Source organism: Boeremia exigua (genome assembly GCF_020726555.1).
Source record: "Boeremia exigua strain MPI-SDFR-AT-0100 chromosome Unknown C7974scaffold_9, whole genome shotgun sequence".
NCBI classification, from domain to species: domain Eukaryota; kingdom Fungi; phylum Ascomycota; class Dothideomycetes; order Pleosporales; family Didymellaceae; genus Boeremia; species Boeremia exigua.
Genome location: NW_025763526.1, coordinates 657,622 through 682,256, shown reverse-complemented (window position 1 = coordinate 682,256; position 24,635 = coordinate 657,622). Strand labels below are relative to the sequence as shown.

General features: G+C 54.8%; 10 protein-coding genes across 10 annotated transcripts; 6 read left to right on the top strand and 4 right to left on the bottom strand.

The window, feature by feature from the left end:
- Nucleotides 1–2: 2 nt before the first annotated feature.
- On the bottom strand, nucleotides 3–1,411 carry C7974DRAFT_399036 (histidine phosphatase superfamily). Its single transcript, XM_046142381.1, has 4 exons — nucleotides 1,291–1,411; nucleotides 829–1,219; nucleotides 675–777; nucleotides 3–598 (listed from the first exon to the last, which is right to left on the bottom strand). The coding sequence occupies exons 1-4, from the start codon at nucleotides 1,337–1,339 to the stop codon at nucleotides 368–370; spliced, it is 774 nt and encodes a 257-aa protein (XP_045994638.1). The 5' UTR covers nucleotides 1,340–1,411; the 3' UTR covers nucleotides 3–367.
- A 1,346-nt stretch (nucleotides 1,412–2,757) lies between these two features.
- On the top strand, nucleotides 2,758–3,827 carry C7974DRAFT_399032 (uncharacterized protein). The gene is made up of 4 exons (XM_046142380.1): nucleotides 2,758–3,285; nucleotides 3,347–3,424; nucleotides 3,477–3,617; nucleotides 3,668–3,827. Exons 1-4 carry the CDS (start codon nucleotides 2,911–2,913, stop codon nucleotides 3,767–3,769), a joined length of 696 nt encoding a protein of 231 aa, XP_045994637.1. The 5' UTR covers nucleotides 2,758–2,910; the 3' UTR covers nucleotides 3,770–3,827.
- Nucleotides 3,828–5,980: 2,153 nt separating this feature from the next.
- C7974DRAFT_227402 (oxidase cueO precursor) lies at nucleotides 5,981–8,456 on the top strand. Its single transcript, XM_046137303.1, has 5 exons — nucleotides 5,981–6,270; nucleotides 6,317–6,498; nucleotides 6,547–7,224; nucleotides 7,273–7,696; nucleotides 7,754–8,456. Exons 1-5 carry the CDS (start codon nucleotides 6,122–6,124, stop codon nucleotides 8,292–8,294), a joined length of 1,974 nt encoding a protein of 657 aa, XP_045994636.1. The 5' UTR covers nucleotides 5,981–6,121; the 3' UTR covers nucleotides 8,295–8,456.
- Nucleotides 8,452–10,111, bottom strand: C7974DRAFT_363533 (uncharacterized protein). Its single transcript, XM_046139763.1, has 2 exons — nucleotides 9,916–10,111; nucleotides 8,452–9,842 (listed from the first exon to the last, which is right to left on the bottom strand). Exons 1-2 carry the CDS (start codon nucleotides 10,032–10,034, stop codon nucleotides 8,720–8,722), a joined length of 1,242 nt encoding a protein of 413 aa, XP_045994635.1. The 5' UTR covers nucleotides 10,035–10,111; the 3' UTR covers nucleotides 8,452–8,719.
- Nucleotides 10,112–10,243: 132 nt separating this feature from the next.
- On the bottom strand, nucleotides 10,244–12,461 carry C7974DRAFT_426367 (heat shock protein 70 family). Its single transcript, XM_046144517.1, has 3 exons — nucleotides 12,263–12,461; nucleotides 12,053–12,216; nucleotides 10,244–12,007 (listed from the first exon to the last, which is right to left on the bottom strand). The coding sequence occupies exons 1-3, from the start codon at nucleotides 12,347–12,349 to the stop codon at nucleotides 10,540–10,542; spliced, it is 1,719 nt and encodes a 572-aa protein (XP_045994634.1). The 5' UTR covers nucleotides 12,350–12,461; the 3' UTR covers nucleotides 10,244–10,539.
- A 61-nt stretch (nucleotides 12,462–12,522) lies between these two features.
- On the top strand, nucleotides 12,523–13,768 carry C7974DRAFT_399023 (exosome complex exonuclease-like protein Rrp40). The gene is made up of 2 exons (XM_046142379.1): nucleotides 12,523–12,798; nucleotides 12,848–13,768. Exons 1-2 carry the CDS (start codon nucleotides 12,598–12,600, stop codon nucleotides 13,367–13,369), a joined length of 723 nt encoding a protein of 240 aa, XP_045994633.1. The 5' UTR covers nucleotides 12,523–12,597; the 3' UTR covers nucleotides 13,370–13,768.
- A 186-nt stretch (nucleotides 13,769–13,954) lies between these two features.
- Nucleotides 13,955–18,162, bottom strand: C7974DRAFT_316023 (uncharacterized protein; the record flags this gene model as incomplete). Its single annotated transcript, XM_046138541.1, has 6 exons — nucleotides 13,955–15,646; nucleotides 15,737–16,219; nucleotides 16,648–16,746; nucleotides 16,893–16,952; nucleotides 17,093–17,828; nucleotides 17,879–18,162. Coding segments are annotated over 6 exons (3,354 nt in total), but the record flags the coding sequence as incomplete, so codon positions are not given.
- Nucleotides 18,163–18,992: 830 nt separating this feature from the next.
- On the top strand, nucleotides 18,993–20,625 carry C7974DRAFT_399018 (NIPSNAP-domain-containing protein). Its single transcript, XM_046142378.1, has 3 exons — nucleotides 18,993–19,431; nucleotides 19,523–19,822; nucleotides 19,877–20,625. Exons 1-3 carry the CDS (start codon nucleotides 19,206–19,208, stop codon nucleotides 20,359–20,361), a joined length of 1,011 nt encoding a protein of 336 aa, XP_045994631.1. The 5' UTR covers nucleotides 18,993–19,205; the 3' UTR covers nucleotides 20,362–20,625.
- Nucleotides 20,626–20,699: 74 nt separating this feature from the next.
- Nucleotides 20,700–22,391, top strand: C7974DRAFT_399016 (ethanolaminephosphotransferase). The gene is made up of 5 exons (XM_046142377.1): nucleotides 20,700–20,929; nucleotides 20,974–20,983; nucleotides 21,075–21,375; nucleotides 21,437–21,713; nucleotides 21,765–22,391. The coding sequence occupies exons 1-5, from the start codon at nucleotides 20,790–20,792 to the stop codon at nucleotides 22,276–22,278; spliced, it is 1,242 nt and encodes a 413-aa protein (XP_045994630.1). The 5' UTR covers nucleotides 20,700–20,789; the 3' UTR covers nucleotides 22,279–22,391.
- A 92-nt stretch (nucleotides 22,392–22,483) lies between these two features.
- C7974DRAFT_399013 (uncharacterized protein) lies at nucleotides 22,484–24,400 on the top strand. The gene is made up of 2 exons (XM_046142376.1): nucleotides 22,484–22,893; nucleotides 22,967–24,400. Exons 1-2 carry the CDS (start codon nucleotides 22,532–22,534, stop codon nucleotides 24,258–24,260), a joined length of 1,656 nt encoding a protein of 551 aa, XP_045994629.1. The 5' UTR covers nucleotides 22,484–22,531; the 3' UTR covers nucleotides 24,261–24,400.
- The last annotated feature ends 235 nt before the right edge of the window (nucleotides 24,401–24,635 follow it).

Sequence of the window (24,635 nt, the reverse complement as noted above, 5' to 3'; positions counted from 1 at the left end):
TTGCCCCTCTCAATGCCCCAGAACAGGACAGTAGTAGTATCGTACCCTCATCGATAAGACGGTCGCGAGCCAGACGTCCGGCAGCTCGTCAGCCGGTTTCAAGGCAACCTGACAGGACTACAACGAGGTCTTGCGGAACTCATTCGAGAATCTTGTTGCCAAATAAGCGGTGAGGTCAGGGGCGTGTATTGGCGACAGAGTCGTTGCTTTTGCGCCACATTCAACGTGGAGAACCACATTAGTAAGTGCATTTATGCATCTTGAAGGCCCTAGGACTTCACATCACAGACTGCGATAGCTACCATCATCGATCTACGTGCTTCAGTGAGATCCATCACGAGCAAACTCACCTGCACCCATTTTGTCGCTACAAGGCCAAACCGAGGTTCAAGGCCGGTTTGTGAGCATTGTTGTGTTTGTAACTTGTTTCGTGCAGGTCAGCATGACATATGGGTGGCCTACAATGACTCTTCGGTTTGGTGAGAACATACCTCAGAACCGCGACACCTCCTGGTTGCATCTCCATTGGCAGATCTCGATCAAGCGGCCAACCAATCCATCGCTTGGCAAAGGCTCGGAGAATCAAACCGTGCGCGACCTATCGTAGTTCAGCCAGTGGAGGTGAAACCGACGCAAAATTCGCACATGGTAGCGCAGAACGGGGATTCACTTACAACAAGGACATCAGCAGGTGTCTCGTCACACATGCAAGGCTTCTGGGCTTCTTTGATGCGGAGTATCAGCCTGTCCAGCCGCTCGGTGATTTGTTGCGGTGACCTTGACCTCATCAGTAGTGTGTCAGAAACACCAAATCTGTGTACGACATACTCTCCAGCCTCAGACTTGCCATCTGTGGCCTGACATCCATCTGTCCAGATATCCCACTCTCTCTCATTGTCCAGCCCCTTCTCCTTTCTAAGCTGCCTGATTTCCATATCCTTGAGCCCTTCATAATGGCCATAGTTCCACTCCGCAATGTCCTCCGTAAAGACGACCTCTTCTGAATCGAATTTGAAGCCAAGTGGCAGTAACAGTTCAGCGGTCCGCACCGCTCTCTTCCTTGGGCTGACGTAGATCTGCCTCAGACGGCGCATGTCAATCACTTTTCCATCGCCCACGAGCGTCGCCGATGCAGAAGATATTTGCGCCTCGCCCTTCTCCGTCAGCTCTCTGTCGGTAATGCCAGTGAAGCGGCCATCTTTCGCCCAATCCGTTTCTCCTATTATTTAATGACCACGCATTAGTAGGTAATCACTGGTTGCATGTTACAATGTAATGATTAACACGTACCGTGGCGAACGATAATCACACGCGGTGTCAAAGCGTACTGATCGGACATGAGGGCGGAGGTGCTAGGAGCTTGCAGACAAAACAGGTTCAGAGCGGCACACGCAGTTTTAGAGACTGCCTTGTTCTGCTTACAGTACAGTACGAAGTACCGCCTTAATGTACGTTAACGTCACAGTGTCCGTGCACGACTCCCAGCAACAGCACCTCACATTTCGTCGTCACCTGTCAGGACCCAAATCCCGAACATGACACCAGCCACTCCTAGCATGAGGAGGCGTTGTTTTGACATCCCAAGATCTCGCTCTCGTTCACACGCCGGCTTTGGCCTACGGCAGGGACTGTCCAACACTCGGCAAATGGCACTGCATTCGACGAGCAGAACACCACAAGCCGGCATGATAAGATCAAGTATCAACGATCCAGAACATCTGTTCTATAATTATATATTTGGTAGGTGGCTGTAAGTATCTAGAAACCTTGCTTTCCCGAACTTGAATGATAGGTCGAAAGTACCGCAGGTACAACGAGCGTTTGTGTCTCTCTGAAAGGCAACGGCACTCTAACATTAATGAGCTCTGTCAGGCTGTTGCCAAGTCTGTCGGTCGCTTCACCGATGACATCACTACCTTCGCAAAAATTGCTGAAGTGGTTCATACCGTGTCTTTGAAGCCACATTTCAAGATAAGATAGGTTGGATGTGAATGTGTGACTTCCATAGCCTTCCACAATACCTCGAGAATATGGTATTGTCAGTGAGGTCGCTACAATGTAATATCTACGTCTGCATGGCGTTCTAATCCCGAAGGTCTTCGACTGGAGTTCATTGACGGACAAATCTAGTCCGGTCTAAATATATCATCATGGAAAAGGGTTCAGGGTAAGGAATTGGAACATACGCGGTATACGATGACGGCAAAAGAGAGAATGGCTGTCGTGGAGAAGGTTGTTGACATGGAGAGATTGCTCTTTGCGATACGATTCCCTGTCAGTGGCAGCATACACTTTAAAGACTCTGTGAGCACCCGAACTACTACAACTGACCTGCCCATGGCTGTCAGTCGTGTCAAAACGGATAGGTTTCACATTGGGTCTTCCACTTGATTGCTTTGGTGGTATCAAAGGCGAGATGAAATGGCTGTCAATCGAGGACCTTGTACGAGATACATACTCCGCATTACATTCGCTCTAGATTAATAGCAAGGATGTGGGGGAAACGCCCAGGGAGCTGTTGGAGGCAGTTGGTCAAAGAGAATTGGCCTGGTTGCAAAAGTTCGGCAAGCAACGTTTCCCCCGTGAACCGCTCTATGGAGAGTTCTGCGGTCATCAAGAAGTCGATCCGCAGGTGCAAGTAGACAGCTTAAGGGATTACCTCAAGGTTGCTCCACACATCATCCCCGAAGACCCGGAATTATGTCAACCAACGGTTCGTCACCCTGCTGCAAACTGTATAGACCTTGAGCATGCAAACCTTCACCAAGCTACATTTTGCCTAGTGACATTGATAAAGACTTAAAAACAGTTATAAAACCACTCTTGCATGCTACGGGAGCTCCGTGCGATGCAGCCCTTAACAACAAAGAACCGATAGTCACTAGAACTGCTAAGACACTTTTATGAACAATGTTTCATTGCGACCACCAACCTAAGCCCCATAAATATATAAGCAAACGAACACCCTGTTACCGCAAAGACTCCCCCAGAATCTTGCCGCGAAGCCCCAACACCCAGACGCCGAAAAGATACAACATTCCCAAGCCCAGAAAAGCGTTGTTCGCCCGCTCAACCACACACAATCTCCAGCGCTCCATACGACTGCACCGGCGGCGACGCGCACCCGACCGTGCTGCCCGCCACCACGCCGTCGAACGGGAACCCGTGGAATTGGTTCTGCAGCGTCAAGCCGCAGCCCTGCTGCGAGAAGATCTGGATGTAGCACCCGGCGGTGCCGGTCTTGGGGTTCGCGGTCATGGAGGCGGTGAATGCGCCGCCGAAGGGCTGAGATGAAGATGTTAGATGGGGCTTGGTGGGTGGGTGGAGATATTGGATGGGGACTTACGACGTTGACGATGACGCACTGGTTTTCGGTCACGTTGACGACTTTGGCGGTGCCCGCGCTGCCGTCTTTGGGAGGGGGCTGGGGGGTGTTAGACGATGTTTTCTGTGGGGGTTGTAATAGAGGCGCGTACGGCATCGGGGGAGGCGCAGGTGTATGGGCCCGAGTAGATTGTTACTTGGGCGGATGCAGGGCCGCCGGTGGGTTTGGCTCGTTTCTCTACTGCTGGGACAGCGAAGGCAGTGCTGACGAGAGCTGTGGTGGCGATGAGGAACTGGGGTTTGTCAGTCTTGTTCTTGTGGGGCGGGGGAAAGGGCGGCGTACGTTGGTGAGCTGCATTTTGGTGAAGTGTTGACGAGTGTTTGGTTTCGATGGAGGAAAATGGTAAGAACTTGTGATGGAGAATTTGATAGTCAGGACGTGTGAAGATATGAGAATGAGTTTGAATGATATTCTTTTGGTCAGTCACTTTGGGATACTTATACAGGTGAGGATAGATGTGATTTGGAAACACCATGTGGCCCAAGGCCGTTTGCATCCAGACAGAACACTGGACCCGCTCACACCCAAACAACTGGTAACGGCTGCCTTCCGACCGTGAGCCGTTGACACTCCTCCATAACATCCCGCAGGCAAGCTCTCAGCCGTTTCGATAGTCTTCTCAAGCTCTAGCATGATGGCTTGCATGCTTGATGCACGTTCTAGTCACAGACATGGCATTTGCAATCGAGAGTCCACCCAGCGATCCCGTTAGTCGAGGACGCTTGACATGAGGCGACAGTCGCCGCGCGTCAGCAAAAGCTCATGTCGATATCAAATACACAAATCATGATGCCAAGGGTCGGACACTGTCCAGAGTGTTGGTTCGAGAGCCAACGCCATCCGTGATGCTGACAGAGATAAGTGGCGATAGCGGCTGCTCGCCTGCAGTAAGTGCAGAATCCCATGGCCGTCGTTCGAAGCCTCCAGCCCGACGCCCTGGTATTGGAGATTCCCATAGATAGCCACGAGATCAAGTACCGACCGATGCGAGGATACCGAAGCCACACTTGGCCAGATTTGTAACGCTGCACCTAGATTTTGTCCGCTAAGGCTTGTCCAAGGCCACTTCCAGCTGAACAAGCTTCGCATGATGTCTATATTCGACGCGGAATTCTGGTTGCCAAGTCCGCTCTTGCATCCTTAGGAAGCTTAAGCGCCCACGAGACAGCTTTCAGCAGGCTCGAATCTTGGGTCTAGTCTTTCCACCCCGCATCCAGACAAAGTGCCGGCAGAGTAGTGGTGTTGTGTACCGGTATAAGCTCACCAAGCGTGGGTTGTGGGTAATCAATACCCAGTTTCGGAGTTCATCCTGATCATCCATGCACAGGGTGTTTTGGCAGTGCGCTAGCTTAGAACGGTGTTGATGAAGCTCAAAAAGACTGATCTAGTCTCAAAGTAGCTGTGGCCGTATCCTACTAAATGGTATTCAATTCCAGAAATATCCCAATTGAGCAAGATCAAGCTTTAGTCTAGGCGAGTGCCAAGGGAAATGCCAAGTCTTCAGCCGCACTCGGGGCATCCGGTCGGTCGAGGCTTCCTCACCACAGGCCTCGCCTTGCCATAGCGCCTCCAGCCCTCCGCCTACGTCCCCGCGGGGACTAAGGCCTAGTCGTGTTCCCCGGACCTAGAACAGCTCAGCTCATCCTCTGACACGCTGCTCTAACGCACATGTGCCGGCGCCGTACCGGCAGACCTTGTGGACGTCAGTCCACTACACTCTCAGCCTCACGCAACATGGCCATCATGTGAGGTGGCTTCTGCAAGCTCTCGCCTAAACCCCTGACATGCACACCTCGCTGACAACTTCAACTGTCGTACCGGTCATTGCTGGTCTCGTTCTTGACCGGACCTTCATCGGCGACAACAATCGTCCCGTTGTCTTTCCTTGCCTCTGTAGATCTGGACTGGCAGCTAGCCGCCACAGATCCAAAATCTCTTTGCCAAGAGATGTGTCGCGATGCTCTAACGCAGAAACCTCCATGACTTTACCAGAACTGCCCAGCGTGGCTCGGCAACAGCAGCCGAACTACCGCCACGTACCAAGATGAGGTCTTCGGCCTGTGTCCAGTCTAGAATCGGAAGGCTTAATGTGAAGACAAGCATTCTTTGACATGGCCGACACTCAGCTTTCGCGTAGATGTCGACGTGGGGTGTAGCGAGCGTTCAATAGTCCATTTTCGCAACCTCGCCCCATAACCTCGCCTGCTAACGCAGCCACGTGTGGGCCGTAGACCACGATACCAGACGTACATGCGAATCAGCTGAATACCGTTGACTCCACCTAGAGCTTGATCAGGCCACTCAAGGCACTTCGAGCGCCTCGACTGGCTGGATAGGTGGTGGTCTGGCAGCAGCGGAGACCGCCTCTTGGACGCACGACAAGCATCCAGCAGCTGGTGGCTAAGCAATAGGCGTTTTCTTAGCCAAGCTTGCATACAACATGCAACTAGCATCTTTGGCCAGATGCACGATCTCGCGATAGACGGGATGGAGTGGTAGAAGACCACGACCAGCCAGAACGTGGCGTTATCACCATCAGCTTGAGCACTTCCATATGATCGTGATGAACATAAAAGCTCTTGTCTCCACGCTCCAAGCACATCATCCCAAGCTCAACATCAATCACCACTTCTTCAGTTCGGGCATACTATTTCTGCCCAGCTTGTATATCTCATCTGAGAGCTATTCAGGTCTTGGTCAACGAAAGATTCTCCCACTTTTTTAATCTCCTCCACAATGTCGGGTCGTTCTCTACAGAACGGGCTCCTGGCCCTGCTCTGCGCAGGCAGCGCTCTTGCTCAGGGTGGTTCACTGGCATGGCTCTCTCCTGTCTACCCTCTGTTCTCTCAACCTCTTGCTTTTGGAAGCGAGATCAAGCCACTGAAGTGAGTTACTTCTCACTCTTCTTACGGGTAATTCTGACATCCGGAGGACTGTTCCCAACTCTGACGGCTCTTCTCTCGACTACTATGAGGTTGAGATCAAGCCAGTCGACGTACAGATCTACCCCAACTTGAAGAAGACTAGGCTTGTCGGTTACAACGGCGAAGTGCCTGGTCCGACATTCCGAATGCGCCAAGGGCGCGAGGCTGTTGTTCGATTCATCAACCATGGTCAGTAAGCTCCTTTCGGTCTATCTTTCGTGACTGACATCATTACAGGCGATCTTGCCAACAGCGTTCACCTTCACGGCTCTTACAGCCGTGCTCCGTTTGATGGGTGGGCGGACGATACCACAGAACCGGGCCAGTACAAGGACTACTACTATCCCAATCGACAGAACGCCCGTACGCTGTGGTACCACGACCACGCCATCGATCACACTGCTAAGAACGCGTACTATGGCCAAGCTGGCTTCTACATCCTGTCTGATGCTCAGGAGGATAGCCTCAAGCTGCCTTCCGGGGACTACGATTTGCCCCTTGCCCTTGCTGCTAAGCGATACAATGCCGATGGCAGTCTCTGGGACCCGGAGGCCAACAACGAGCAGGTCAGCGTGTTCGGAGATGTCATCCATGTCAACGGTGTCCCGTGGCCGTTCCACAAGGTTGAGCCTCGCAAGTACCGTCTCCGCTTCCTCAACACCGGTATCAGCAGGTCTTACCAGCTCTACTTTGAGTCCAGCGATGCTGTTGGCACTCAGATCCCCATGACGGTATTCGCCTCCGATGCTGGCTTGACGCTTAACCCTGTCGACACCAAGGATCTTTACATCTCCGATGCTGAGAGATGGGAGGTCATCTTCGACTTCACTTCCTACGCCGGCAAGAACGTCACTCTCCGCAACAGCCGCAAGGTCGCTGCTGATGAAGACTACAACTCCACTGATCAGGTCATGCGTAAGTGACACCCTTTAACACGTCAGCAACAATGCTAATACAACAAAGGCTTCATCGTCGGCAACTCTGTCTCGGACTCAAGCAACAACCTGCCCAACGGTCTTCCTCAGAAACTGCGCGAGGTTCCCTTCCCCCCAGCCCACGCCCCGACCGAATACAACTTCAAGTTCGAGCGCAGCAACGGCAAGTGGGAGGTGAACGGCATCACATGGTCTTCAATCGACCAGCGCATCCTTGCCAAGCCAGAGCGCGGTGCAGTGCAGAAGTGGTCCCTCGCCAATTCCGCTGGTGGCTGGTCGCACCCAATCCACATCCACCTTGTCGACCTGCAGATCGTGTCTCGCACCGGCGGCCGTGGCGCGGTGATGCCGTACGAGAAAGTCGCGCTCAAGGACGTCATGTGGCTGGACGTTAACGAGCAGATCGAAGTCGTAGCGCGCTACGCGCCATGGGACGGCGTGTACATGTTCCAGTGAGTCCCACTCAACCCAACCCATCACGTGAGAATACAGCTAACCACACCCTCCAGCTGCCACAACCTCATCCACGAAGACCACGAAATGCTCGCCGCCTTCAACGTCACCGCGCTGCAGGACTTCGGCTACCCGGAGACCACCCGCTTCATCGACCCCATGGAGCAGCGCTACCGCGCCGTCTCCTTCTCCGACTCCGACTACAACGCCCGCTCCGGCCCCTTCAGCGACTCCGGCATCACAGACAAACTCAACTTCTTCATCGGCCTCGACGCCTACAACAAGGTCGAGGGCGTCGAGAAGGCGCTGGCCGCGTACTGGTCGACGCACACGCCCGGCGCCGCGGGCTCGGCGACCAAGAGCGCGAATGTCGCGTCGTCGACGGGCGCGGCTTCGGGGGCTGCGACTTCGGGTGCGTCGGCGTCCGGTGCGTCGACCAGGGCTGAGGATAAGACCGCGTCGACCAAGGTCGATGACCGGACTGCGTCCGCCACGGGCTCGGGCAAGGCCAGCGCGGCGGCTCCGGCGCCCACGACGCTGAAGACGACGACGTCGGATAGCCAGAAGGGGAAGAGCACGACGACTACCAAGAAGTGAGGTGCGGAGTTTGTCTTTCTTTGGGATATTGGCGTTTGGGCGTTGGCATGCATGGTTGCTCGGGAGTACAAGCGTGGCGTCTGGGTCTGGGATTGGATCCAGGGATTGGGATACATCGGTGGCATATAGGGCGCAGAGCCATCTGTAACTGCTTACAGTTAATGGATATTGTCCAACTTCATCGTCTTGCTTGTTCAACTATCGTCTTGCATGTCCAGCTATCATCTCGCGTGTCTAGCTATCATCTTGCTTATCTAACTATCATCTTGCGGATCCAAATATCGTTTCGCGTGTCTAACTATCGTCTTGCGTGTTCATTCATCCATCAATCTTTGCGTGTCCAATTACCATCTCATGTCCAACATCCTCTTCCACCGCATGTTCTCGTCCAGGGCAACTCACGCCATCACCCTGAACCCCCTATGTCACCGATCCTTCACAATCCACACCTGGGCGCGCATGCGCCTCCCCAGCGGCGTCTTGACCCACTCCTCATACGTCTGCTCGGCGCCACGATCCACGCCCTCGTAATGCCACCTTCTGGCCTCCCAACTCTCGCGATCCAAATCCTCGACCAGCATCTCCAGCGCCCCGATCTCCGCCCCCTCCTGCTCGCGCTCCCACTCGCAGCTCTGCGCGACGCTCAGCCACCGCAGGCGGCCCAGGAACCGCTCGTCAATCAGCGCGTACAGATCCACCGCCGTAAAGCACCGGCCCGGGTCCACGCTCATCTGGCCCGAGCTGACGAGCTCCAGCGCCTGCAGCGGCCGCGCCTCGCGCCACCGGTCCGCGGCCCAGTCGCCCGGCATCCCGCCAAACCGCGCGTCGATGTAGTCCAGCGCGATCGTCAGATGCGTCAGGTGCGGCAGCCACTCCAGCACGGCGTTCAGCCGCCCGTGCCGCACCGCGGGCAGGTCGCGCAGCTCGACGCGCGTCAGGCTGTCCGCGAGGCACGCCAGCAGCGGGCGCAGCGCGGCGGCGTCGAGCGCGGGCGCGTGCGACACGGCGAGGGACGTCAGGCTGGGCGGGAACGCGTCGGAGCGCAGCAGGTCCCACAGGAAGCGGCCGTGCAGGGCGCCGGCGAGGGCGAGGTGTGCGAGGCGCGGGGGCCAGCGGACGTGGATGCTGAGCGCGGGCGCGTCGGCAGAGGTGCAGCGGGGGAGGTGCAGCGCGGTGAGAGCGGGCAGCTGGCGCAGCGTCTGGGCGAGCGCCTGGAAGCTGATGCACTCGCTGACGAGCTGCAGGTTGAGCGTGCGCAGCAGCGAGCACTTGCTCAGCGCGGCCCAGCAGTTGATGGCGAACGAGGCCTGGGGCGCGATGAAGACCTGCAGCGAGGCTTTTGTGCGGCCGAGGAGGCGCGCGGTGGTCGACTTTGTGCCCTGGTGGATGATGTGCGAGAGGTCGAGGACGCGGATGAGGTGTGCGAGGTTCTGTTTCTTGATGTGCGCGAGGACCGAGGGGCAGATGGTGCGCACGAAGAGGTCGTAGGCGCGGCCGGAGAGGTAGGGCGAGTCGTAGAGGGGCTGGATGGCGACGTCGTACCATTGTCTGGTGGGGTGAGTATGGCAAGATAAATTGCGACGGGAGGATGAGATGCCACGAAAAGAAGCATACAACTCACCTGCTCACATAGCTGAAGTTGACGAGCGCCGTCTGCCGGGACTGGATGTCCCACGCCTCTATGTAGGACAAGACTTCGAGGAGGATTTCATCGGGCAGGTAGTTTGCGTACTTGGGCATAGAAGGGCACGGTCGGGCTCGGCTGCGAAGGCGGCTCGATATCCAAAAATCCGCGTGGTTGACTTGTTCGGTGCGTGTGGACGGCGGATAATGACGTTTGCTCCCCTCCACATACTAACTCCGCGTAAATCCGACTATCGCGAGAAAAGTTAGCAAGAATCACGCGCCACGCAAGGCTTAAACATAAGATCTGTTTACACCGAATGTACTAATTGTTATCAAAAGGCTAACTATATTTGGTATGTGTATGTTGATTGCTCCCTCGTATACACATAGAAAATAGTAGCAGAGGACTAAGCCTGCGGCTTGCTGTACAAGGCCAAGTCTTATAGCAATGCATTTGATTGAAATGCAGAGGCAACTGGCTTGTGTATGACACGCAAGACGATAGAGACACGCAAGATGATGAACACGCAGAAGACAATCAAAAGAAAGGCAAAGCTGGCAGTCTAAGAGCGTTGCTCGTCTATTCCAATCGATAATTCGTTACTCATCCACACCCTCCCTACGCGCTACCGTTCGCACTAGCTTTCCCCTGCACCACACCGCGCACGCCGCCTTTCCCGCCGACCTCGCGGAACAGCGCGGTGACGCTGAGATCCGTGGCGATGTTGATCTGGACCTCGACCTTGGCGCCCTTCTTGACGCCGCGGAGCGCAGCCTCGCTGAGGGGCGCGCCAATCTTCCACGTCTTCTCGCGCAGCTCCTCTTCCTCGTCGTCCTCGCTGTCCTCGTCGCTGTCGTCGTCGTCCTTCTCGGCCTTGTCGGCCTTGGGCTTGGGCTCGGGCTTGGTGACCTTGATGTGGCGGGCGCCCTCGACGAGCTTGATCAGGACGTCGCCGCCTTCGCGGGGGGTCGTGATGATGGCTGTGCGGCGGACGGGCAGCGGGGTCTCGGCGTCGACGATGGCGTGGAAGACGCCGTGCGAGGGGTCGCCGGAGATGCACAGCACGCCGACGGCGGCGGAGAGGTGCGGTGTGACGGTGACCATGGGGTGGAGGCTCTGCTCAATGTCCTCGGCCTCGAACTCCTGGATCAGGCTGGCCTGGATGGCGGCGCCGCGGACGGCGAGCTCGGAGGGGTTGATGGCGGTGGCGGAGGTAGAGGGGGCGAGGACGGTGGTGCTCTCGGGGAAGGCGAGGCCGACGGCGGAGGCGACCTTGGGGGTGTGCGAGTTGCCGCCTGCGAGGATGATCTCGGAGATGTCGAGGGGGTCGAGCTCGGCCTTCTCGACGGCGTGGGAGACGAGGCGGGTGAAGGCGCCGAACAGCTTGTTGCCGAGCAGGTCGTAGCGTGTGCGGTTGATGGTGGCGGTGAAGTCGGCACCGCCCGCCAGGCTCTCGACGGAGAAGTTGGCGGCCTGGCCGATGGACAGGGCCTTCTTGACGGCCTCGCACTCGAGCTTCAGCTTGGCCATGGAGCGCTCGTTCTCGCGGGGGTCTCCGGCAGACTTGTGCTTCTTGATGAACTCCTTGGCGAAGTACTCGATCAGGACCTGGTCGAGCTTGGAGCCGCTGACGTCGAAGTCGTGGACGGCGGCCAGGATGGTGTAGATGCCGCCGCGCGAGGCAATGACGGTGACATCGGAGCGGGTGCCGCCAAGGTCGGCCACGACGACAATCTTGTCGCTGACCTTTGCGTCGGGGCGGGCGTCGTAGGCGAGCACGGCAGCGGTGGGCTCGCTGATGAACTGCAGGACCTCGAGACCGGCCTCCTTCGCGGCGCCCTTCAGGGCGTCCTTCTGGGCGTCGGAGAAGTTGGTGGGAACTGTGATGACGGCGGCGTTGACGTCCTTGCCCAGGTAGTCTGAGGCGGAAGTGCGCAGCCTCCTCAGGTGGCGCGAGGTGACATCGCTGACGGTGACGGTGTTGGGCTCCTCCTTCTCGCTGTCGCGGATGGTGAAGGCGACTGTGTTCTCGTGCTCGACGGGGTGGGCGGACTGGTGGGCGGGTGTGGGGTCGATGGACTTGAAGCTGGGCGGGTCAGTTGGCGTGCGTGCGGGCGGATTGCAGACTCACTCCTGGCCCAGGAAGTCGCGGAAGTAGGCGACGGTGTTCTTGGGGTTGCGGACGAGCTGGCTCTTCGCCTGGCCCGCGTGCAGCTCCTCGCCCTCGACATACGAGAGGATCGAGGGGATCTGGCGGTCGCCGTCCTCGTTGGCGATAACCTCAGCCTTGCCGTCCTGTGGGGTGTCAGATCTGCTGCACAGCACCAGAGAGGTCACTCACGCTCGAGGTGTACGCAATGGAGCTGTACGAGTTTCCGAACGAAATTCCAATTGCAACCCGCTGCGCGGGGTCTGCCTGTGCGCTCATTTTGGCGGTGTGTGTGGCGGCGGGCGCGCTGTCCAAGATGTGTGGGAGGAGGTGGGACTGGGGCGACGGATCGGGGCAGAACTCGGGCAGGGTGAGTTTGCGGCGGTGCTCGTGAAAGTGCCTGGCCAGAAGTTCGAAATTTGTTCTGCTCGAATTCACTAGCGCTAGTCAGGGTACCTACGCGCACCCGCAACGCCCACGCCGCGGTGACGTCCCGCTTTGCACCACCAGCGCGCACTGCAATTGCAATGGCCACCCTCACTGTCGTCCTGCCCGGCGATGCAGTGCCCCAGCACGCCCTGCCCACCGGCACGGGCAAGAAGAAGACGCTCACACTGGGCCCGGGCCTGCGCCACATCCCGCCCAACACCGTCACCACCACCGTCGCGGGCACTCTGGTGACGGACAACCGCAAGAACGCTGCGCTGGTCGAGTTCAACAGCGGACGGGTGCGTCCTACATCTCGCGATACTGTTCCCACACGCTAACATCCTCCAGTACACGCCCTTCGCCGGCGACCTCGTCATCGCAACCGTGAACGGCTCCGCCGCCGAAAACTTCAACTGCCTGCTGACCCCCGAGACCGCGCCCGCCGCCCTCCCACACCTCGCCTTCGAAGGCGCCACCAAGAAAACCCGGCCCCAGCTGCCCCCCAACTCGCTCGTCTACTGCCGCGTTGCCGCCGCCGGCCGCGACCAGCCGCCCGAACTGACCTGCGTCGACCCGTCGACCGGCAAGGGCGAGGGCCTGGGCCCGCTGAAGGGCGGCATGCTGTTCAAGATCAGCCTGGGCATGGCGCGGCGGCTGCTGGCGCCCAAGAGCGAGCTGCCGCTGCTGGACGTGCTGGGCGCGAAGGTCGGGTTCGAGATCACGGTGGGCAGGAACGGGCTGGTGCATGTGGATGGGGGGAATGTCAAGACGACGTTGGCGGTCGGGAGGGGGATTCAGGAGGTTGACGAGAAGGCGCTGGGCGAGAGCGGGCAGCGCAAGCTCGCGGCTGATGTGCTGAAAAGCCTTTGAAGAATTCGCCACTATTGAGGACGGACGACATGGCGCGTCCTGGCGTGCGCACGATCGCAGCGATGTATCATCAGCCTGCGTGGATGCTGCTTAAGCAACGCCATTAGCCGTTGTGCTGTGGCTGCGCCGCTGACTGATCGGCGAAGCACACAATCACTCTCTCAGGTCGGCTCAGTTGGCGTGGGCAGTGCGATTGAAGTCACTGCTTGACACGAGCAGCCGAAAGGTTCGCGATATGTATATGAAGTCCATATCATCGCCAGGATCTGGAAGGAAGCTGAAGAGCTGCTCGAGCCGTGAGCCAGAATCAAGTTGAGGGTATACGTAGAAGACTTATACTACATGAAGGAACGCAAGTTCTGTAAGACATAGGCTAAGCGCTTAATCTTCTATCTCTGCAGTGTCCCATGCGTAGTGTACACACCCGATGTCGCTCTTCTTTGAATTCTGCTGGTGCGGCAGATGGCAAGCAAGGGCCGTCTACACCGTCTTCTCCAGCTCCCCGATACCGATCCGATACCCTAATTCTCTGTCTCTGAAACATACCATACCCTCCACAACTCCATGGATGGTCGATCCGACCATTCAGCCCCAAATGGAACGTCCTGCTGGCCTGTAAATAGGCGCCATTGGCCAACGTGCATAAACCCTTCTGTTACCGAAGTAACTAGTATTGCCATCAGGTCCCAAGTCTCGAAGCTGTTGCGCGGCTGGCTTCCATCGTCGCGTAAAGTACGACTGACCGCTGCCGTTGCGGTACTCCTCCACGTACTCAGAGAGATTCTCGTACAAACGCACAAAGGGAGCTGTGTTGGCATGCGGTCCTCTCTCTTCCTCGACTGCTGGTCGACCGATGGTCCCGAAGTGTCGCGTCTTGTCGTTGGCCGCTGCAGCTGCGATGAGAGACTTGGTGTACTCTTTCTGGCGCGCGGGGCGATGACCGTCGCGAAACCAGTTCGCTAGTTTCTCTTCCTCACTTACACGGATCGCTAATGCCACGGTCGGATCGTGCGTGGTCGGCTTAGTTTCGGTGAAGAAAGGGCCTTTGAAGCTCTGTGGAGTTGGAGTTTGTTGGTTCAAACCGTTTGCGACTTCATGTTGCTGAGCGGTCCGCAGACCATCTAGATCACTGTGATGAAGAGCGACTGCTGCAGAGTTTATAGTACTGGTGTTGTACTCTGTTGTCCCGGATTTCACTACTGTTGCTGATGGCGCCTTCATGTACGGGGCAGCGGCAGCGTTGAGAGCTGATGTCATGAATCTGGCCGGAGCGGCTGAGCGTGTTGAACCAGCGTGTTGCACAGCAGTCCCTAGAACCCCGGCGCCGGAGGTCAGACTGTTGTGCTCTGGCACGCTCGATTGTGCCTCCTCAATGTTGGCCAGGTGCTGTTTGCGCCCCTGAAGTCGCTGGTAGGCTACGTTTGCACGAAGGTGTTGGAAACTTCCACCGCCCCCACGTTGATTCACAGCCAACTCGCCAAAGGTGACGTCCGGCAGGGCTGTTCCAGACGATAATTTGGGAGTTGAACTCTCTGTGCTCTTGATAGTATCAGAGCTATTTGCAGAGACGCCTTCCGTGGTGGTCTTCGAAGGGAATCGGTACGTGAGATCCAGTGACCCTGTCAAACTCAGCCAGTTACTTTGAGGCTTATTGCCATCCGAAGACTGCGAGAATGAACAACTAGTCGTGGTAACGAAGGGATCTTCCAGAGCGGGTCTCGTGAACGGACTACGCGATGCTGAAGGTATAGACGGCTTTGAACCACCCTGTGTTTGGCTTGAACCTCGGTCGGTCTGCGCATCTCTGTAGGGTTGGGTCGACACGACGTCCACACCGCCATGTAAACCTTGCTCTGCCGCCGTACTTGCCTCTTTTTGGCGCCCATGTTCGACAACAAGTGTTTGTCGATTCTCAGCTGCTAGCTTGAAATACTCGAGCGTGTCTTGGGGCTCGTCAATGCCTCGTAGACGATCGGACGCCAAAGAGCCTTCGACTTTGCCTCGAGAAGTAGAGTATCGTCCAATATTTACCCACTGGAAGGACGATGATGACCACTGGTGTGCTGAGATGTCCCTGTTGGGATGCCCTATGAACACCACTTGCCCATCAAATTCGCCCGTTTGCTCGCTAAGTCGAATAAGGTCAGGTAGGTTGCCAAAGAGTTGCACATGAGTCCTCGCTCCTGTGTGGCGCATCTCACCGCCCATGCTGTTAGCTAGAACGGATGTTGTCAAGGTCGTAGCAACTCTTGCACCGTCATGCGCAGCGTCCAAGTGCTTTCGAGCGAATGGAGCGGCTGGCGCGTGCGTGAGCGGAGAGGGTTTTGTCTCAGAACTTTCCAAAAGATAGCTTGCGTCGAACGAGACATCTTCTTTCTGGGCATGTTCTGTGCCAGTGAGATAGAAGCCGGGATTGCTAAGCTCATCGTGAACGCTAGGAGTTTCTTCGTCACTTCCTGCTTGCACTGGTCGCCAAGTCTTGTTTTCTTTTCTGCGATCCAACCGTAACTTGGCCATGCCAACCAAGGAGATGATATCGCGTTCAGACTGATCGTCGTCGAACTGGTTGTCTTTGCGGGGATGATAGGCCATTCTGTCGATTGGATGTAGCAGGTCTGCCGGAAGTACAGCCGGATCTCTGACAAAGTGTGGCTGCGGGGGGTTGCAATTGACTGATGCGGCTGGTTGGTCTGCGGCTCGGACGACGATCTGATTGCGTTTATGTGGCTGTCTGCCGTTAAACGTAGGAGTGCCTGCTGGTAGCCGTTCCGTTACAATGAGTGTAGCAGTACCGCCGCGACGATCTGTAGTACTCTTAGCGGAGATCCTGGCTCTACACGGGAAATGCAGCTGGGAAGCTGCTGATTTGTCGTGCTTGAGAGGTCAACACTTACTGCGCCAGCCACTGCGAGGCCTTGATTTGATCGCCAGCTTGCTACGACGAATAAAAGCCGATGTGTTCGACCTGACTGCTGGCTCAGGTGAAGTGATGGTCATAGGCTACTGCTGTTGTCGACGGAGGGGCGGCGGGGATTGCAGAGAGATTGTGGGTATGTTGCCGACCCTGGTCAAGGCAAGCGCAGTCCGTGATGAAGTGACGGTGAACTCCAACGTCAGTGAACAAAGACAACTTACGCATAAAAGCAGGGGAAATTCCTGGCTCTCAACTCTTTGCATCTAGGATTCGGGTCGAGATGACAGCGGCGTCAGATGCTGCATGCGACGCGCTACTCCACTTGAGAATGAACAGGCAGTCACACGATGAGGATCAGGACAACAACGCGATACGAGAAGAGAATTGTGAACGCTTGCAAGGCTACCCGAGTAGAAAGTATACTCCTTGGCAGCAAAGCCAGCGCCAAACTTGCGATATCGAGCTGATATCGATCCATGCCCACGTCAATACCTAAGATGAGACCATGTCCGGATTGCATTATCAGGTAGTGTCCAGTATCGGTGCGGCTACAACAGGTACCTCCGTGTTCCAGATATGGTTTCGGCAAAGGAAGAGTACAACGCGCACGGGCATTCTATTAGATGTCCGTCCTTTTGGTTTACTACTTTCTAGCGTTCTGGCTCTTACCTATCGTCGGCGGTCCATAGACAACACTCAACCAGAACGCAGGCTATGCACAAGAACCTGACGCCAGGAACTCAGTGTAGATAGGTATAGCTGCCCGCCACTCATCTTTTCCAGCCCTCTTGAGCAGCAGCCCAGCTTACCGCATCCCACACATCACCCACAATCTGCCGGGGCTGGACGGCCGGCTGCGAGCCTTCTGCGTAGACGCCAGTACTGACGAGGATACTGGCCCAATCCGTTCCGAAGGGGCTTTCATAGTTGTTACCGCCTGCTATGTCGCTTGCAGGGTTGTCGCCAACCATGTAGACGCGCTTCAACACCCCAAGCTGGCTGTGCTCTGCTTGAACCAGATGGCGCCGGTGTGCCATGAGTCGCTTCTCAGCAAACTCATATGTGGGCCTGTAAGGCTTACCCATGACGATCTTTTGAAGGGAAACGCCTTCTCTTTCGCCACCGGTGATTGCCGCCCATATGCCTTCAAAAGCCTCACGGAAGCCGCCTTGGCCGAGCCTTGGTAAGTGATATTTCGCGGCCCACAAAAGATCGGGGTTTGAGAAATAAAGAGCTGGTTGCCCATCTTGTTGATAGCCCTTGTTTGGCAGAGCTACATTTCCATTTTTGGGGGAAAGCGTACCAAGAATTCCGCGCTCGGAGAGAAGCACGTCTTTGATGATCTGGGCGTCAAGACCCCAGTCGCGAGGGTCGTTGTACACGAATATCGCATCGATACGAAGGGAAGTGGATGGCGACGTAGGGTCGATTGGAGCCGGGAGCGGTCGCGTGAACGTTTTGTAGTAAGACAGCAATTGCTGCGAGAATGGCCAGACATCCGGGTAAGCAGCCAGTATATCTCCAGGTGTGACTACCGTCTTAAACCTGCGCATGCTAAGTACGCTACTTGCAGTATTCGCCCAGCGTGTGCTTACCCATACGCTTCGGCAACCTGTCTGCACTTATCCTCAGCCCCTCCAACCACCATCACGGTTTTATCTTTGTAGTGGTCCATATCGGCGAAAGGCGTGTGGCTTTGCACAAACATGCTAGTATCGAGGGGTACGTGTAGCTTACGGCTCAGCTCGGCCACGCGTTCAGACTCATGCTTACCGCCACCGTTGGTGAGCAGTATGAACGGGATGCGCTGGGCCTGGAGATACGAGAGGGATTGATGGGCGCGTGGTAGAGCGTCCGAACTTCGAATCTGTGTATCATCTCAGCACAAGAGTGAGAGGTCTTGAAGGTGGTAAGCGTACCAGGACACCATCGATGCTGCAATCGTTAGCAGAGCTCTTCCCTTAAGCTTAGCTACGTGCCTTCCTTACTCGAATGCGAACGCGAACTCGGGAACACGAGAAGAGACCGAAGCAGCGGTCTGAAGACCCCTACGTAGCGACAGTCTTGCCATACGCGGCGTCAAATTACGGAGAACCATATTGTCAGAGGGGCGATTGATATGCTTGCTGTTCGTTCTGAGATTTAGCCTTAGTTGTTCCTGCGCTCGGGCCATACTCGGACCGAAGCATCTAACGTATCTACATACTTGTTGGCCCTTTACTTACCGTACACGCGTTCGCTTGTGCATTTGTTGGGCACTTGCAGTTCCTGTCCTACACTCTATGAACTCTAATACATAAGGCATGATCCCAAACTCTTCTCACGTTTGTTTGTATGACACAATTGAAAGTATACATAAAGTGCAAAACTGAAATGGGGAGGGGGAATTATACTATGTACATATGCCGCTTTAGGACAATTGAGCAGTGGCAACAAATTATGTTGGTAAAAGACCTCTCCAGTGTTGTTTAGACGGAGACCGCATTTGCTTTAGGTCTGTACTGCGTAGCACAATCACAACCTCGCATTTTACATCTGCACAACCGCGTTTTCTCACTGACTGGCAACCGATCGTCCACGGTTGGAAAAGCCAAGTATACGGGACACATGAGTACTGCTGGTCAATGAGAATTAGCGCCCGTGTAAGAGATAATCAGATCCACATTTGACGGGTGGGGCGATTTCCCCAGTTTTCACCTCCAACATACGGTAGGCGGTTCACACCAGTTACAGACACGCTAGCAGGGGCAGCTGCAGCACGGGCGATGAGGGGAAAGCTCCCTAAGCTCGCGTGAAGTGCTAGACACCCAAACCCGAGCTACTTCGTACACCACTGTCAACGATTTCCCCTACCTTCTAACGGCAAGGGCGTCGACGTCTAATCGAAACATTACAACTGACCTGCTGAGCCACAGCTACATCATGCTTGCGCAACGTGCCGGTAGCAGCGTCCGCGGCGTCCTGTCCGCAACTCGTTCCACACCGTTTGGCTCACGCGGTTTTGCGTCCAGCCCTTCATTACAAAGCTCGACCAGAGCTCCAGCACTGGCAGATATTACGCCTAATGACGCTGCAAGCTTCAACGAGAAGCAGAAGGAATTCCGAGATGGTCTTATAGCCGCTCAGAAGAAGAGGGAGCAGCAAGAAAGTACGTCCTTTTTTAGTAGTCTGTTTGCGTCAGGTTTCCTTTAGATAACCGTGTTGCTGCCTTTGGCGATTCGCTGACACTCCCAACACAGAAGAAGCCCGCGCTCGCGAGGAGGAAACTGGCAAGAAAAAAAGCGGACCTTTTACTTCGCTCATCTACGGAACGGCTGAGGGTCGCGAGCTCGATAAGGATATTGAGAGAAGCTTCTCTCAAGTCCTAGCGCGCGGCAAATATGTCCACTCAATCGTATTTCACGATGTCAAGCCAGACAAAGTCGAGGAGTACTATGAGCTGGTGGGCAATTGGTATCCGAAAATGGCGGCCATTCCTGAAAACAAAGTGCACCTGGTGGGCAGTTGGAGGACCGAGGTCGGTGACTGTAATACGTTTGGTAGGTACCTTTCACGTTGCTAGACAATTTACACAAAGCTAACAGACCTTACAGTCCACATCTGGGAGTATCAACGCTACGAGGGCTATCACCAATCGCTCCACAATATTCAATCGCACCCAGACTTCGCTGCATTTGACGTTAAATTGAAGAGTCTTATTCGATCGAAGCACACCTCGCTCATGCAGGAATTCTCTTTCTGGCCTACGACTTCACCACGACGACTCGGAGGTGTCTTCGAATTGCGCTCGTACACACTACACCCGGGCAACTTACTTGAGTGGGAGACGCACTGGAGGCGTGGTCTCAAGGCTCGCAGGGAGGTCATGGAGGGCGTCGGTGCCTGGTTTGTCCAGATTGGCGAACTGAACACTGTGCATCACTTGTGGCAGTTCCCCAACCTAGAGGAACGTAAAGTCCGCCGTGAGCAAAGCTGGAATGTTGAAGGTTGGGGCGAGACTGTGCACAAGACTGTGCCATTGATTCAAACGATGAAGAGTCGTATTCTGGTGCCCTGTGCATGGAGCACTGTCGCTTGAATGACTTCTGGTCAGTAAAGACATTCTATCGGCAGAGATTGAAGCACAGTGGAATACAGCCTGGAGATGGTAACGCACATCAGAGAGAGGAGAGACGAACACCACCTCCGATGAAACGAAATTGGTGAATAGGTGCGCAGGCATGCAAAGAGATCATTATCAATAGCAAATTCGGATATCTGCACTGCATAAAGTCCTGTCAATATCTATTGCAAATCCTGCATAGACTGCCTTGACCAGAATGTTGACACTGGGTTGCTCGCGATTCCGGTTTGGTGATCGCGCCCCGCGATGACCCACGTCATTGCCGCAATCACAAGCCAAGCCTGCTTTGCAACCTCCACTTTGTGATTTTCTTCCAGCACGCAGCGGAAGAACAACAATATCAGCTGTGATCGCCCAACACTGTCTGCAAGGAGCTCGCAATTATGGTGTACATTCGACAGGACAAGCTCCCCAAGCTCAAGGAGTACAAGTATTCTGGCGTTGACCGCAGTCTCCTCTCACAATACGTTCTTAAACCGTTTTATACACACGTTGTTATAAAATGTTTTCCTATGTGGATGGCGTAAGTTACATTCCTCTATGACACACATACGCTGACTATTGCAGGCCAAATCTTGTAAGTCATCTCTTGCTCTCGATGCTTTGATCCAGCCGGAGATGATAGGTCTGCTATCTGTCGGGATCCTTTACTGACCAGCTTGGTTCAGATCACGCTTTCCGGGTTCGGCTTTGTTGTTGGAAACTTCCTTACTCTTTTGTGGTATACGCCTACCCTGGACCAAGATTGTCCGCCTTGGGTTTACCTTAGCTGGGCAATTGGATTGTTTCTCTACCAGACATTCGACGCAGTCGATGGAAGTCAGGCACGAAGAACACATCAAAGCGGTCCTTTAGGCGAGTTGTTCGATCATGGTGTAGACGCTATCAACACAACGCTAGAGGTCCTGCTCTTTTCCGCAACGATGAACATGGGACAAGGCTGGAAGACGATTTTGAATCTCTTTGCAGGTGAGCACCGCGATACGTTTTGGCAACGGTCTTCTACAGTACATGGTTCTGATGGTGACAGCATCGTTAACGTTCTATGTTCAAACTTGGGATGAGTATCACACCCATACCCTAACCCTCGAGGTCATCTCAGGTCCTGTTGAGGGTATCCTGACTCTCTGCATTATATACGCTGCTACTGCGTTTCTTGGAGGTGGCAGCTTCTGGCAACGCTCTATGCTTGAAAGCCTTGGGCTGCAGAACTATGACTTTATTCCCGAGGCCATCTATAAGCTCGCCTGGAATGAGTGGTACATGGTCTATGGAAGCACCGTCCTTGTCTTCAACACAGTCTCTAGGTAAGTCTGGCAATTGATGCATACTAGCCAGAGATTTCTAACGCATTTCAGCGCGCGAAACGTCATGAAGGCGCGTCGTGCCCGAGGCCAAAAAACACGGGTTGCTCTCCTCGGCCTTCTCACATTTGCAGCAGCTTGGGTTCTCATCGCAGCTTACCTGTTTCTGCAACCTGTCATCCTGCGCCATCACCTGGTACCATTCATCTTTTACGCCGGCCTCATCAACGCCTACTCAGTCGGTCGCATGATCATCTCGCACCTGACGAAGTCCCGATTTCCCCGTGGCAACGTTTTGATTTACCCATTGATTTATGGCGTTGTCGATTCGCTGGGCCCTTGGCTGCAGGAACACATTGGTGTGGGTTGGCCGAGCGCTCTGGGAAGCGATGTTTACCAGGTAGCTTTTGTCTTCATGTGCCTTGGTTTAGCAGTCGGCGTGCACGGAAGCTTCATTGTTGATGTTATCTGGACGATTTGCGATTACCTTGACATATGGTGCTTGACGATCAAGTACCCGTACAAGCCAGTGGAGGAGAGCACAGAGAAAGCGAAGAAGGGGCAATGAGCAAGGAGAGTTGGAAGAGACGAGGAGGTTGTCGGCAGATGATAGTGGGACACGACGTGACTAGGCATTTCATGAATAAATTGATTTAAGTGCACCTGCACTTGAATGCCCAAGTTGGTTTGTGCATTTGCAGATTTGAACAGTGCTCGGAGATAAGAACGGCAATAGCCTGCTTGGACCAGCTTCGCCGCCGTGGTCAAACATTTCCCACTACATCGACCCTACCACCCTACATCATCGACATCCCCACAGCATGGCGGGACCGCGCGCCAACCTGGCTGTGACGAAGGACGGCGAACCCTACAACAGATTGCAGCGACCAGACAATCTTCTCCATGAGCATGCGCCTATGAACAAGGCAACCGAGCGCAAGCGCGAGCGGGCAGCTGTTGACAGACCAATGACCAGACCCACCTCTGCAAACAAGCGTGCGAAAATGAACCATCCGGAATCGACGGCCAACAGTTCTCCGCTTCTCAGTGACAGTTACCGGAATCGAAGCGCTGCGACCGTCGCGGAATGTGGCATGCGCTTCACTCTCCCAATCGAGGAAGATCAAGCACAAGACTCGGACGACTCATTGGGGGAAGCACTTGCATACCTCCGTAGCGTACGGTAAGCACCTAGCAAGTCTCCATACCGTGCGAAACTCTTTTGAGGTAGCATGTGGCTGATATCCTCTCGACAGGTCAGAAGCATCTACAATCCCAAATCTACTCGTTGCGCCGACGACACAAGAGGAAACCGTCAAGCCTTCGCAGCTGCACACATCAAAGACTCTGCTTGGTCAACGTGCCTTCTATCAAGATGGCGCCTGGATATCGATTGACGAAAGCTACGGAGCAGCGTACAGCAAAGACCATGAGCCTGATGAGACAGACCCGCAGGCTTCATACCACAAGCAGTTAATTAAGCGGTTCGAAATCCTCCGCAGCAATCTGAATAGGAATGGAGTTCAGAGATCGGCTCCTCCAGGTATTGACGCAAGCCAAGCGTCGCCCGCGAAGCCACCGTCGAATCGACACGATTGGTTGTATACAATTGATCGGGAATATCCAACCCCGGATCAAGTGTTTCAGCTAGACGAGAATAACGCCAGGCGCGGTCTCGAATATTGTGCCCATGCCATGGATCGGTTTGATACGATTTCCAAACAAAAGAGTTGCTGGACCTGGACCTTACTTGCCTTGTCAGGTGATATCGGAACACTGGACTCACAGAAGATGAGCCACATCAGAGATCTTGGGAACAAAGCTGCCGAAATGAGTATTGCTTTGCATACAGATTTCAGAAGGCAGAACGGAGACGCCAAATATGATGTAGTTCGTGCAGATTTAGCAGACGATGTGCAAGATGGCAAGAACGAGATCGACAAGGCAAATCTGTGTGATGCCAGCAGAGACACTCATGATTCAGCAACGGGGTACGTACGATCTGATGCCGACAAGGATCTAAAGGTGATGCCTAGAACGTTGCTGAACGAGGCTGCGCCAGGAGCTCAGGACGCACAGCTTCGGTCAGATGTTTCGAACGACGTCAATGAAGAGACTAACACTGACAAAAACAACGACACGCTTAAGGAAGCACGTGCATGTCTGCTTGCACAGCTCGGCGATAATTTGGTACAAGCTGGCATTCCAGTGTCAACAACACGCATTGCCGATTCAAATACACATCACAGTGGACAGCATGATCCAGATTTAGATGTTTTACAGCATGAGATCCAGGCCCGCGCGATCCCATCTCGGGCGGAAGCTGAAAGACAACGGCAGATAATGCGGATGCGGGAATCGGCTACCCAAAGGTTGAGAGACCAGGTGCCTACCCTTGCTAAGCCGTCTGTTACCATACGTTCCGTTTCCGATGACCACGGCTCATGTACTGTCGATCTGAACACAAGGGTTACAATTGACATGATCTTGACCGTGGTCGCCGAGTGTTATGGGCAACGAGATCTACTAGAATTCCGCAAGCCGTGGTAGGTACCTACAGATGGTGGCATTCTGTGTTTCTCTCCGTGATTTCACAGGGAGACCTGCACTTTCTCCTTGATGAACGGATTTGCATTTCGAGAATAGTCATAATTATCTTCTGCTCATGATTCACACGTTGAGCGCACGGGCCAAGTTTTCGAGTGACTCTCGGTTCCTCCAACTTTGCTTGCTCTGACGCGCTTGCCCTTGCCCCGTTGAGTCACTTTCTCGCTCATGCGGCTCTTTCCACCCCACTTCGCCTGCCCCGCGCTCCTCCAAAACATCCTGCGACACACAATTGTTCGCAATAAATTCCCTCGTCTTGCCACGCCAGCTCGGCCTTTTCAATCTCGCCGCATATATACCGTTCATTCATCGATCAGC

What these genes read in the sequence shown, in the direction of transcription:
- C7974DRAFT_399036 (XM_046142381.1), bottom strand. Translation starts at nt 1,339, where the DNA reads ATGTCCGATCAGTACGCTTTGACACCGCGTGTGATTATCGTTCGCCAC. An exon ending in TGTGATTATCGTTCGCCACG is followed by an intron (nt 1,220 to 1,290) that starts GTACGTGTTAAT and finishes ATTAAATAATAG; the next exon opens with GAGAAACGGATTGGGCGAAA. An exon ending in GGCAAGTCTGAGGCTGGAGA is followed by an intron (nt 778 to 828) that starts GTATGTCGTACA and finishes GATGAGGTCAAG; the next exon opens with GTCACCGCAACAAATCACCG.
- C7974DRAFT_399032 (XM_046142380.1), top strand. Translation starts at nt 2,911, where the DNA reads ATGTTTCATTGCGACCACCAACCTAAGCCCCATAAATATATAAGCAAA. An exon ending in CTGCCGTCTTTGGGAGGGGG is followed by an intron (nt 3,425 to 3,476) that starts CTGGGGGGTGTT and finishes AGAGGCGCGTAC; the next exon opens with GGCATCGGGGGAGGCGCAGG. An exon ending in GCTGTGGTGGCGATGAGGAA is followed by an intron (nt 3,618 to 3,667) that starts CTGGGGTTTGTC and finishes AGGGCGGCGTAC; the next exon opens with GTTGGTGAGCTGCATTTTGG.
- C7974DRAFT_227402 (XM_046137303.1), top strand. Translation starts at nt 6,122, where the DNA reads ATGTCGGGTCGTTCTCTACAGAACGGGCTCCTGGCCCTGCTCTGCGCA. An exon ending in CTCCACTGATCAGGTCATGC is followed by an intron (nt 7,225 to 7,272) that starts GTAAGTGACACC and finishes AATACAACAAAG; the next exon opens with GCTTCATCGTCGGCAACTCT. An exon ending in GACGGCGTGTACATGTTCCA is followed by an intron (nt 7,697 to 7,753) that starts GTGAGTCCCACT and finishes CACACCCTCCAG; the next exon opens with CTGCCACAACCTCATCCACG.
- C7974DRAFT_363533 (XM_046139763.1), bottom strand. Translation starts at nt 10,034, where the DNA reads ATGCCCAAGTACGCAAACTACCTGCCCGATGAAATCCTCCTCGAAGTC. An exon ending in AACTTCAGCTATGTGAGCAG is followed by an intron (nt 9,843 to 9,915) that starts GTGAGTTGTATG and finishes TCACCCCACCAG; the next exon opens with ACAATGGTACGACGTCGCCA.
- C7974DRAFT_426367 (XM_046144517.1), bottom strand. Translation starts at nt 12,349, where the DNA reads ATGAGCGCACAGGCAGACCCCGCGCAGCGGGTTGCAATTGGAATTTCG. An exon ending in CCATTGCGTACACCTCGAGC is followed by an intron (nt 12,217 to 12,262) that starts GTGAGTGACCTC and finishes GACACCCCACAG; the next exon opens with GACGGCAAGGCTGAGGTTAT. An exon ending in CGCGACTTCCTGGGCCAGGA is followed by an intron (nt 12,008 to 12,052) that starts GTGAGTCTGCAA and finishes TGACCCGCCCAG; the next exon opens with CTTCAAGTCCATCGACCCCA.
- C7974DRAFT_399023 (XM_046142379.1), top strand. Translation starts at nt 12,598, where the DNA reads ATGGCCACCCTCACTGTCGTCCTGCCCGGCGATGCAGTGCCCCAGCAC. An exon ending in TCGAGTTCAACAGCGGACGG is followed by an intron (nt 12,799 to 12,847) that starts GTGCGTCCTACA and finishes AACATCCTCCAG; the next exon opens with TACACGCCCTTCGCCGGCGA.
- C7974DRAFT_399018 (XM_046142378.1), top strand. Translation starts at nt 19,206, where the DNA reads ATGCTTGCGCAACGTGCCGGTAGCAGCGTCCGCGGCGTCCTGTCCGCA. An exon ending in GAAGAGGGAGCAGCAAGAAA is followed by an intron (nt 19,432 to 19,522) that starts GTACGTCCTTTT and finishes CTCCCAACACAG; the next exon opens with AAGAAGCCCGCGCTCGCGAG. An exon ending in CGGTGACTGTAATACGTTTG is followed by an intron (nt 19,823 to 19,876) that starts GTAGGTACCTTT and finishes CAGACCTTACAG; the next exon opens with TCCACATCTGGGAGTATCAA.
- C7974DRAFT_399016 (XM_046142377.1), top strand. Translation starts at nt 20,790, where the DNA reads ATGGTGTACATTCGACAGGACAAGCTCCCCAAGCTCAAGGAGTACAAG. An exon ending in GATTTTGAATCTCTTTGCAG is followed by an intron (nt 21,376 to 21,436) that starts GTGAGCACCGCG and finishes TGATGGTGACAG; the next exon opens with CATCGTTAACGTTCTATGTT. An exon ending in GTCTTCAACACAGTCTCTAG is followed by an intron (nt 21,714 to 21,764) that starts GTAAGTCTGGCA and finishes AACGCATTTCAG; the next exon opens with CGCGCGAAACGTCATGAAGG.
- C7974DRAFT_399013 (XM_046142376.1), top strand. Translation starts at nt 22,532, where the DNA reads ATGGCGGGACCGCGCGCCAACCTGGCTGTGACGAAGGACGGCGAACCC. An exon ending in GCATACCTCCGTAGCGTACG is followed by an intron (nt 22,894 to 22,966) that starts GTAAGCACCTAG and finishes TCCTCTCGACAG; the next exon opens with GTCAGAAGCATCTACAATCC.